This window comes from Pimephales promelas, chromosome 17 (assembly GCF_988280905.1).
Source record: "Pimephales promelas chromosome 17, fPimPro1.hap1.1, whole genome shotgun sequence".
NCBI lineage: Eukaryota > Metazoa > Chordata > Actinopteri > Cypriniformes > Leuciscidae > Pimephales > Pimephales promelas.
The window spans coordinates 4,151,351-4,162,599 of NC_142785.1; the positions used below are offsets into that span (position 1 = coordinate 4,151,351).

Consider the following 11,249-nt stretch of genomic DNA (forward strand, 5'->3'; position numbering starts at 1 on the left):
GTACTTACATTACAGCAAATTACTCTCTGCTGCCCTCTAGTGGCGTACTTACAATATTACAGCTAACGACTCTCTGCTGCGGTCTAGTGGCGTACTTACAATATTATAGCTCTAATGACTCTCTGCTGCGCTCTAGTGGCGTACTAACATATATTACAGCTAACGACTCTCTGCCGCTCCTAGTGGCGTACTTACATTACAGCTGATGAATCTCTCCTGCCTTCTAGTGGTGTCCTTACATTACAGCTAATGACTCTCTGCTGCGCTCTAGTGGCACACTGACATACTGTTTATGACAGCCAATGACTTTTTTTTATTAGAGCTTTTCAACATTTAACAATAGCCAGGTGGTATATAAAGACAACATAGTTTTAGAGAAAAAAATACAATAAATAAATAAAAACTTAGATGAAAATATTGAGCTTTTTTATTTTTCAGATAATAAATAGTCTTTTAGGTATTGCTAAACTTCTGATTCCAAAATTAAAAATAGTGGTTTATGACCACCATACTTACATTTATGTCAACGACATTTTGCCATCCGAAGTAACAAATCAAATATTTTTTCTTACGGAGAGACATGTTATAAAAAAAGATAAAAAGCCAGATAATACATTTTCAAAACAAAGTTGTAAAGGTGGGCATGACATGATCTCTAACAAATAAGCAGAAATCTGTTTGAAAAACTGCAAAATAAATGAAAAATGTTTATGCATGTAGATCACAAAATGTACAAAAAGTATGTCAATATCACAATTGAATCCAACGATGCCCTCTAGTGGCGGAGTTATCAAAAATTACTTGATCAATATAAGAACTGTACAAATATTAAAGCATTTTTTCTTCATATTATTATTTATTATTTTTTTTTAAATTTTGTATGCCTACAACATTTTTTCCTCATACTTGTTTTTCTTCAAATATAAATAAATACAAACAATAAAGACTTACAAGCTCAGTTAAACGATTGAGAACCCCCCCCCCCAAAAAAAAAAAAAAAAACAACAACAACAACCTTTTAACAACATAACTGAAGTAAAATGAAACGTTGTGCTACAGCTGCGTACTCGTGCAAATTTCATATAGCATTTACCAGGCTGCATAGTGCTTGAATATGACAACAGCTGACAAATAAAGAATAGATGAAGAATGCCTTTGAAAATCATGATGTAATGAAATGTATCACTCCTTAACAGGCTTTTTGAGTTTGTTTTTGAGTTCCGCCATCATCAAGGGACTCCCCATGCTGCACAACACAAAACACAGAAAAAACGTTAGTTCTTTATTTGTGAAAAAAATAAAATAAAATTAAGAATTCAGATTGATATTTCAGGCCATACCCAGGATGCTTCGGGGGTGTCCATTTGGGTTTAGCTGACGCCGGCTCTCGTTTGACAGAATCCTCTGTTACTGCAACTGACTTTAGCTGAGAAAGACACCGTAATAACACTACACATCAACACCTAAAATAACTATACAAATATTTAAGGCCTAAATTTAAGATTTATGCAACTGAATTGTATATAAAATGTCCACTCATTTGGATAAAAATGTACAATATGAATAACAAACTTAATTTGTCAGTCACAAAATTGAAATTGATATGAAATTAATGGAAATGAAATGGGTAAGATTTCTGTAAAAGTACTAATAAATTGAATGCGTTTTAAATGCACAATAACCAGGTTTACATATTAATCACCAATAAATCCAATCTGTCAATCTCATACATTTTAACTAACTAAATGTTGCTTGGTCCACAGCTAGCCATATTTTACCCATGTTCATACTTTTGAACTGAATAATTTGAATGAATGCATTTCGAAAATTTGATCATTTAAATAAAATCAATTGATTGCCAACAATGCAAATAGTTAAGAAACAGAAATCTTGCTGTTTCTGGTTTCATTTATCTACGAATATGCATCTCATTAAGTTTCTTACTTCATGTAAAAACTGTGTGATACAAATGGGCAGAAATTTTATATGCAATTCAAATACATAAATCTTAAATATCCACCTTTTTCTGCGCCCGTTTTATTTCCCATGATTCATAGCGGGTTCAACTGACTAAACGGTTTTCTACTTCCGGATGAAGTATTTGTGTTTACATAGAATGCTAGCACTCTAGTCCAGACATTAGAAACAAATAAGTCTACACATGTGTTTTATACTTAATATGAGCGAAATACCAACCTGATCTCACGGGAATTCGTACGAAATTTACGAGGTGGCTAATTCGTAACAATTCATACGACCTCACTCGTACAAATTAATACGATTTTGCTAAATCGTACATATTTTACGAATTGGCCAATTCGTATGAATTCGTACGAATGACCTACCCCTGACCCCGCCCCTAAACCTAACCATCACGTGGGTTTAGACAAATCGTACGAATTCGTACGAGTGAGGTTGTACGAATTAGCCACTTTTTAATCACTCGTACGAATTCGTACGAATTGGTCGTGAGATAGGGTAGGAAATACACGTAACACAACAAATCTTTAACTTTTAGGTGGCAAAATATTTTTTAGCAATTCTATGAATTACTGCGCAAAACAAAAGTAATAGCCTATTAACCGGATGAAGAAGGGTCCACAGAACATAAAATATTATTTTTATTTCATTTTTTGTGTTCGCATTTATGAGAAAAAACAAAACAAAACAAAGTTACGGACGTCTCCATTTTGCACATGACCGCTCTGAAAGCCAATTTTAAACTTTCACAGAGATCTTAAAGAGAAACACAAAGCCTTTCTTCAAAGTGAATTTCGTTTTTTTATTTCAATAAATGTTTTATCAACCAATTACCCGGTTTTAATAAATAAGAAGGAAATATAGTAGAAAATAGATCATCATGACAGAGGCGCCGGCGCACAAACTGGACTCTGGTCTCATAAACGAACCGAAACTCGGCGTATGATGTAGACTACTCTCCTCACAATGCATCTTTGAAAGCAGAGGTAGACAAGAGTCAAAGAGCTAACCAGCCTAAGCTTATTGGGTTATTCTGCAGCAGTCGGGGTGATAGAAACTGTCGGATGTTCATGTATTGCTGGATTAGGGAGATCGTGCAGTCATACATCAGCTATCCTTTGGAAGTTATGAAGAAAAGAAAAAAAAGTTCATTTTGTTTCTATCTGTGATTTAATAAAAAAATAACGTTATCAGATCAAATTTGATGAATGTTTTTTTTTCGATTTAGTTTAGCGATGTGGGGATGACATCTGAAACGCATAGCAAAAACGCATAGACCAGATTCGAACCGGAAATTGACAACCGGAGTCGTTATATGACGATATATATACACAGTTATATGACGTCTTGGGATAAGACTGCGCCAGAAACATGAGTTTCACAGTCACACACGGTTTCTGTTATACCTGTGGATGTAGTGTGCGCTCGGCTTCTCCTTCTTCTCTCGCTTTCTTCCCAAATTCAGTTTTTCTCAGAGCCGGCAGCCCTGCGCCCAACCCTAAAAATATATAATGGACTGATTTAATGTACTGATAAAATTGTAACGCACTTATCATGAAGGTTTTATTGAGGTCAGTGTACCTGGGAGTTTGAATCCGATCACCCCTTTACTCGGGGCGGAGACTTCACATGCTGGAGGCTGTGGGAGACGCGGCTCGACTGAGATCTTGAACAGGAGCTTTCTGGGGTCTTTGGGTGGCCGAACTAGGGGATTCTTCACAGCAATTCGAGACTTCTGAAGGCTAAAGTCCAAAGATGAGTCCTCAAATGCCTATGGATAAAAAGTGATGATAGGTTTAACTTTAGCTATGATGTAGGATCACACTTTACCTTCTATTATATAAATGCAGTCATCTTTAAAGGGTTAGTTCACCCAAAAATTTTAATTCTGTCTGTAATTCCTCTCCCTCATGTTGTTCCTCCAACCCCATAAGACTTTCGTAACACAAATTGAGATATTTCTGATCAAATCTGAGAGCTGGATCACTCCTCCATAGGCTTCTAAGGGATTGAAACTTACCAGCCCAGAAAAGTTATTAAAGACATCAACTACAGTGGCTCAATCTTAAGTTTATCAAGCGACGAGAAAACTTTTTGTGCGCAACAAACAAACAAAAATAATGACTTTATTCAACTATTCATTTCCTTCTCTGACGTCACACGCATCCCACACATGACCAGCGTCGGCCAATAGTGAGCCTGCATGTGACGTACAACCTAGAAGCTTTGAGTAGTTAAACTCACTCGAGGCCCACAGAGAAGGAAATGCATAGTTGAATAAAGTCATTATTTTTGTTTGTTTTTTGCGCACACAAATTATTCTCGTCGCTTGATAAACTTAAAGGGATAGTTCACCCAAAAATGAAAATTAAGTCATTAATTACTCACCCCCATGCTGTACCAACCCCGTAAGACCTTCGTTCATCTTCGGAACACAAATGAAGATATTTTTGATTAAATTTGAGAGCTGGATAACTACCACATTGGCTCCTAAGGGACTGCCTCTTGACGGCCCAGAAAGTCAATGAAGAAAATGTTTAAATATCCCAAGTGACTACCGTGGCTCAACTATATGTTTATCAAGCGACGCGAATACTTTTTGTGCGAAAAAACAAACAAAAATAACGAGTTAATTCGACTATTTCTTTTCTTCCTTGTAGGCCAGAACGAGACTTCCTTATAGATTTCCACGACGCATGCGCGAGAATTGCGATCTGAAGTGGTGTAAAGCAGATCGCAATTCTCGCGCATGCGTCGTGGAAATCTAAGGAAATCTCGTTTCTGGCCTACAAGGAAGAAAAGAAATAGTCGAATAAACTCGTTATTTTTGTTTGTTTTTTCGCACAAAAAGTATTCGCGTCGCTTGATAAACGTATAGTTGAGCCACGGTAGTCACTTGGGATATTTAAACATTTTCTTCATTGACTTTCTGGGCCGTCAAGAGGCAGTCCCTTAGGAGCCAATGTGGTAGTTATACAGCTCTCAAATTTAATCAAAAATATCTTCATTTGTGTTCCGAAGACGAACGAAGGTCTTACGGGGTTGGTACAGCATGGGGGTGAGTAATTAATGACTTAATTTTCATTTTTGGGTGAACTAACCCTTTAAAGGGTAATTCCACGGGTGGAGACGGATTGAAAGTGGGTCATATATGTAGTAGAATAGTATCAATAAATAGAATAGTATCAACAGTAAAAAACAACTTGAGGGCGCTCAAACACAAAACGGTCTTGCCGAGTTAACACAGTCTCATCCCAAGAAGTCATATAACGGGACTTCTTTTGACCACACGTCAACATTCGCCTTTTTAGGGTACCCTTAAACGTCGATTACATGACGATCCGGGGCCGTCATACAACTGACGCTTTACCTTTAACATCGGTTAGGTGACTGGGTAGGTTTAGGTCTGGGGTAGGGTTAGGATCCGATAACGTCATCTAACCGACGTTTAAGGGTACCCTAAAAAGGCGGATGTTGACGTATGGTCAAAAGACGTCAGTTATATGACGTCTTGGGATGAGACTGCGCTGGCCGAGTACACATACGTAACGGCGAAGAAGATGTATTGCAGAGCAAATGGGCGCCATCAAATGCCAGGGAATGAATTTGCATGTTCACTCGGCTCATCGTCACCGAAAATCGCTTGGATGTGAACACAAAAAACGCGTTGAAAAACGCTGGCGAATAACGCGTGCCGATATTTGTCCCGGTGTGTACGGCCCTTAAGACTGAGCCACTGTAGTCACTCTGACTATTTCAAAAATGTCTTTCATAACTTTTGGGCCGGCCAGTTTCGATCCCGTAGAAGCCTATGGAGGAGTGATCCAGCTCAGATTTAATCATAAATATCTTAATTTGTGTTCAGAAGATGAACGAAAGTCTTACGGGGTTGGAACAACATGAGGGCGAGTAATTACTGACAGAATTTTCATTTTAGGGTGAGCTATCCCTTTAAGCCTTCCTAACTGAATAGATGATGTTTACTAACCATATAACTTGTATTATCTTAAAGCTGTATATATATCAACATTACTATTATGACTGATAACTGAATACCTCTTGACTGTAACATTGAAAACAAGCTGCATTGAATCAAAAAGCAGTAGACAAATCTTTTACTCAAAATATTTGATATTACCTGTAGATCCAAATCAAATGTTCCTTCTATCTTCACCACTGGAGGGTTCACTCTATCAAATCTTCTTTTCATCCCAGGTCTGCTGACTTCCATGAAGTCTTCATGACCGCTCGACTCGTGCATCTGATCGTGACGTCCATCAGCTTCATTTGTTTCACACTCTGGTGAACTTTGTGGCTCAATATGTTTAACAGCTTCACGACTTGCCTTTTCCACCTCCATTGTCTCCCCTAATAACTTCCTTCCTTCTTCAAGGACAAATGCATCAGCTGGCACTTGTAATTCAGGTCCTTGGTCTTCATCAATCTCAGCTTTCTCGTGATCATTCTGGTCAACAATATTTTTCTCATTTTCATCAATAAGATTTTCCCCTGCATGTCTTAAACCTCCACTGCTTTCTGTCTCTCCATGGTCCATCATGATCTCCTTTTCCTGTTCTACATCTTGTCTATAAAGCTCAGATTGGACAGTTACATCTGCATCATCTGGATCTTCGCTCTTCATTTGACACTTTTTATCCTCATGATTCTGATCACATTCTTCATCGATATCATCTTTTTGTTCAATCTGCCCAGTTTGATCCAACTCTAGTGCCGTTTCACTGTCCTTACATTCAATGTCTGCATGTCCTCTTTCAGCCTGAACCTCATTGGATGAAACTTCTTCATTCTCAACATGTGTGTCGCTTTCTGTGTCCCATGACTCCTGTAATTTAATCGTATCTTGTTCACTCTCGGTTGCACCCCTATTTTCTGGAATCATCTCTTCAACCTCATTTTTACAGAATTCGGCAATTTCATCACAATATTTTTCTATTACTTTTAGCCTTTCAGTATTTGAAAGGCCATCAGCTTCCTCTTCAAATGCATCACCTGGCACTTGTAATTCAGGTCCTTGGCCTTCATCAATCTCAGTTTCCACCCGTTCCTTCAGGCCAACAGTTTCTTTCTCCATTTCATCAATAAAACCTGCCTGTTCAAAACCTCCACTGCTTTCTGTCTCTCCATGGTCCATCATGATCTCCTTTTCCTGTTCTACATCTTGTCCATAAAGCTCAGATTGGACAGTTACATCTGCGTTATCCGGACCTTCTCTCTTCTTTGAACAGTTTTCATCCTCATATTTCTGGTCATATTCTTCATTGTTACCATCCTTTTGTTCAATCCGTCCAGTTTCATCCAACTCCTGAACAATTTCACTGTCCTTACTGTTTGCATACACTCTTTCATCCTGAACCTCATCGGATGAAACGTCTTCAGAACTGCTCCCTCCATGATCCGTCCCAGCACAAAGATAACTTTGTTGATCAGCTTCAGTTGTTTTGCACTCTTGTGAAATAACATCTTGCTCATTTTGTACAGCAACTTCCCTACTTGTGGTTTCCACCGCCATTATACTTCCCATTGTTTCACCCAATAACTTCCTTTCTTCTTCCAAAACAAATGCACCGACTGACACGCATTCTTCAGGTGCTTGATATTCTGCATCACCAAGTTCTTCTGTTGAAACTCCTTCCAAAGTTTCTGTTTCTTTTACCAAGTTGTTTTCCATTTCTATCATGTCCTTCAAGACTTGATTCGTTATTTCTTCTACATACTCTAAAGCGATCTTCGCCACATCTGTGTCCCGAGTCTCCTGCTCCTGCTCTGATTCGCCTTGAAGATCTAGAGTTTCCTCCAGGAACTCGGCTGGGCTCAAAGTCTGTATTAATACAGGTTTGGCATCTGTTTGGTCGTCTACAACATGTTGTATCTCTGCGGTTCCAGTGATTACAGAAACACCCGAATTTCCCAGTGACTCACTGAAAGTGTCCATTGCTTCTTGAGATGATTTGCGTTCTCTTTCTGTGAACTCAAGAAGCTCCCGTGTCTGTAAAGTGACATTTCTGATGTTTGATGATTGACTTTGTGTCTCATATGGTTCTGCTTCCTCGTCTTCGAAACAGATCTTTGTTTCTGTTGTTTCAACAATCAGCTCAGTTTTGAATTCAACACGTTTTTTAAGAGAGAACTTGGTGTTGTCTATTTCCTGATGTGTCTGACTTTCTATTGTACTTACAGATTCGATTGGAGTTTCAATGTCTTGTTCAATCTCCACAGCTTCCTCAACTGCTTTCGGTGTCTCGGGATGCTCAACAGAGCGTGCGACAAAAGTTTCATTTTCCGACTGCTCTTCTGCAAGACTTTGGGGCTCAGATTTGATCTCTTCAAAACATCCCAACGCAGTCTCTGGCCTTTTCCTCGATTCTCCAGGGAACTCACAAACAATCGGATATGAAAACATACCTTCAGTTTTTATGGCCATCACCACAGGCAATCCAGTTCCTGTTTCTGAAGTATTTTCTGGAGTATCCTGTTTTGAATCGAACTGCAGGGAGTCTTCTGATGTGTTAACGGTCATTTTCAGTTCTGTTTCAATGTTCAATATATTTATTTCCTTGGGAACTGTTTGCAGTGTTTCTGCTGACTCCTGCAACTCAGATTTAATCGTGTCTTGTTCACTCTCGGTTGCACCCCTATTTTCTGGAATCATCTCTTCAACCTCATTTTTACAAAATTCAGCAATTTCATCATCACATTTTTCAATTACTTTTAGCCTTTCAGTATTTGAAAGGCCATCAGCTTCCTCTTCAAATGCATCAGCTGGCACTTGTAATTCAGGTCCTTGGTCTTCATCAATCTCAATTTCCACCCGTTCCTTCGGGCCAACAGTTTCTTTCTCCATTTCATCAATAAAACCTGCATGTTCAAAACCTCCACTGCTTTCTGTCTCTCCATGGTCCATCATGATCTCCTTTTCCTGTTCTACATCTTGTCTATAAAGCTCAGATTGGACAGTTACATCTGCATTATCTGGATCTTCGCTCTTCATTTCACACTTTTCATCCTCATGATTCTGATCACATTCTTCATCGTTATCATCTTTTTGTTCAATCTGCCCAGTTTTATCCAACTCTAGTGCCGTTTCACTCTCCTTACATTCAATGTCTGCATGTCCTCTTTCAGCCTGAACCTCATTGGATGAAACTTCTTCATTCTCAACATGTGTGTCGCTTTCTGTGTCCCATGACTCCTGTAATTTAATCGTATCTTGTTCACTCTCGGTTGCACCCTTATTTTCTGGAATCATCTCTTCAACCTCATTTTTACAGAATTCGGCAATTTCATCACAATATTTTTCTATTACTTTTAGCCTTTCAGTATTCGAAAGGCCATCAGCTTCCTCTTCAAATGCATCACCTGGCACTTGTAATTCAGGTCCTTGGCCTTCATCAATCTCAATTTCCACCCGTTCCTTCGGGCCAACAGTTTCTTTCTCCATTTCATCAATAAAACCTGCCTGTTCAAAACCTCCACTGCTTTCTGTCTCTCCATGGTCCATCATGATCTCCTTTTCCTGTTCTACATCTTGTCCATAAAGCTCAGATTGGACAGTTACATCTGCGTTATCCGGATCTTCTCTCTTCTTTGAACAGTTTTCGTCCTCATATTTCTGGTCATATTCTTCATTGTTACCATCATTTTGTTCAATCCGCCCAGTTTCATCCAACTCCTGAATAATTTCACTTGACTTACTGTTTGCATGCACACTTTCAGCTTGACCCTCATCGGATGAAACCACTTCTTTCTCAACATGCGTGCCACTCTTGCATTCTCGGCTTTCTGAATCACCTGAAATGCTCCCTTCATGATCGGTCCCAGCTGACCACATTGCACAACTGTAAGTTTGTTTTCTTGCGGTGTCAACATTAAGTTCATCATTCTTGTCGTCTTTGACCACATCAGTTTTTTCCCACTGTACCGAGGCCACTCGCACTTTGACTTTTGCAAGGGAACACTTGACCTCCCCTGTGCTTTTGTCATTATGACTAGATATATTCTCTTCCTTCTCGCTACTGTTTGCCTTTTCTTCTCTGTTAATCTTGTTTGCTGCACTCAAGTCAATCTGATCTGATCTGGAACATACTCTTTGGTTTCCTTCATCTGTGACTTCCGGTCTTAGATATCTTGCAACAGCCCCTGACAGATAACCCTAAATCAACAAAACATTGAAAAAATATGACTCATTAAAGATACCTAATGACTCATCAAGATACAAATATAATTGTTTGAAACATACTACAGTCAATCGTAATCACACAGACTATATAGTCATCATTATTCAGAACTTAATCAACAAAACTCGTTGATTGCATACTCACCCAAACAGTCCAAATAGTGCGACCAATGCGGTTCACCGGGGATTCAGGCGCATCCATAGCTGATTAAATGAAAAATGATGAAGTGTTGACAGATCTATGAAGCTCCTTCGAAGTTTGATATGATTACGAATTCTTCACAACAACATTCAGACCATTACATGTCCTTTTTAGTAAGTGAAGTCTTTTAAAGGAAGTTGGTGACTGTCTGACGGAGCTCGCATCTGTTTAGTTCGTGATGCTCATATGTCCGGCGTTTAAATGAGGAAGACGCGTAGTGTGAAGCTGTATTAACACCAGCCAACACACAAGCACAAAGTTGGTTTGTGGTGACTGGTGAGAAAAAAGTAAGAGCCATTGAGCCTGGCTGTCATGTCCAACCACACATCATTTCTGTGAACACTTCTCTAAAGTTTACCGGATGTGTGTCAAATCCTAGTGAGCTGCCTAAATAGACTGCATGTTAACAGGCGCGTTGTGCATTTTAGGGCGCTACAGGCGCGTATTATTGTAGACGCGTGCAGCATTCGGACGTCATGGTTGAAATCATAATATTTAAGCACCTTAGGGTCAGAAAGTACCTAAAATGCTGTCTAGGCAGGAATCTCATTATAGGTTTTGAAACACAAACACATTTTCTGCTGCAACAGCTGCGCAACAAGTGCGAGCAGCTCCTAAAACTTCCGTCAAGATATTTCATCATATTAGCTTTAATATGTAGCAAATTATACGTTTGAACTTATGCCTTTGTTTATGATAGAAAACTAAAGCATTAAGTGGAGGTTTAATACAACTTCATGTGCACTGTTTGAATATGCACAAGTGTTGTGGTTGAGGTTTGACATCTGAGCTATAGGCTGCTGACTTGGACAAAATTAGTCACAGTGGTGCATTCATTCTTTCTTTCTCACAGTTTTTATTTTTTAAACAAAC

General features: G+C 38.9%; 1 protein-coding gene across 1 annotated transcript; it reads right to left on the minus strand.

The window, feature by feature from the left end:
- Positions 1–404: 404 nt before the first annotated feature.
- Positions 405–11,174, minus strand: LOC120468992 (uncharacterized). The gene is made up of 6 exons (XM_039657663.2): positions 10,320–11,174; positions 6,119–10,150; positions 3,562–3,751; positions 3,387–3,478; positions 1,341–1,426; positions 405–1,246 (listed from the first exon to the last, which is right to left on the minus strand). The coding sequence occupies exons 1-6, from the start codon at positions 10,374–10,376 to the stop codon at positions 1,183–1,185; spliced, it is 4,521 nt and encodes a 1,506-aa protein (XP_039513597.2). The 5' UTR covers positions 10,377–11,174; the 3' UTR covers positions 405–1,182.
- Positions 11,175–11,249: the final 75 nt, after the last annotated feature.

Excerpts from the sequence above, each read along its gene's own strand:
- LOC120468992 (XM_039657663.2), bottom strand. The coding sequence starts at position 10,376 with ATGGATGCGCCTGAATCCCCGGTGAACCGCATTGGTCGCACTATTTGG. Across the intron at positions 1,427-3,386 it reads AGCGCACACTACATCCACAG|CTAAAGTCAGTTGCAGTAAC; the intron begins GTATAACAGAAA and ends TGTCTTTCTCAG. Across the intron at positions 1,247-1,340 it reads ACACCCCCGAAGCATCCTGG|CATGGGGAGTCCCTTGATGA; the intron begins GTATGGCCTGAA and ends TGTGTTGTGCAG.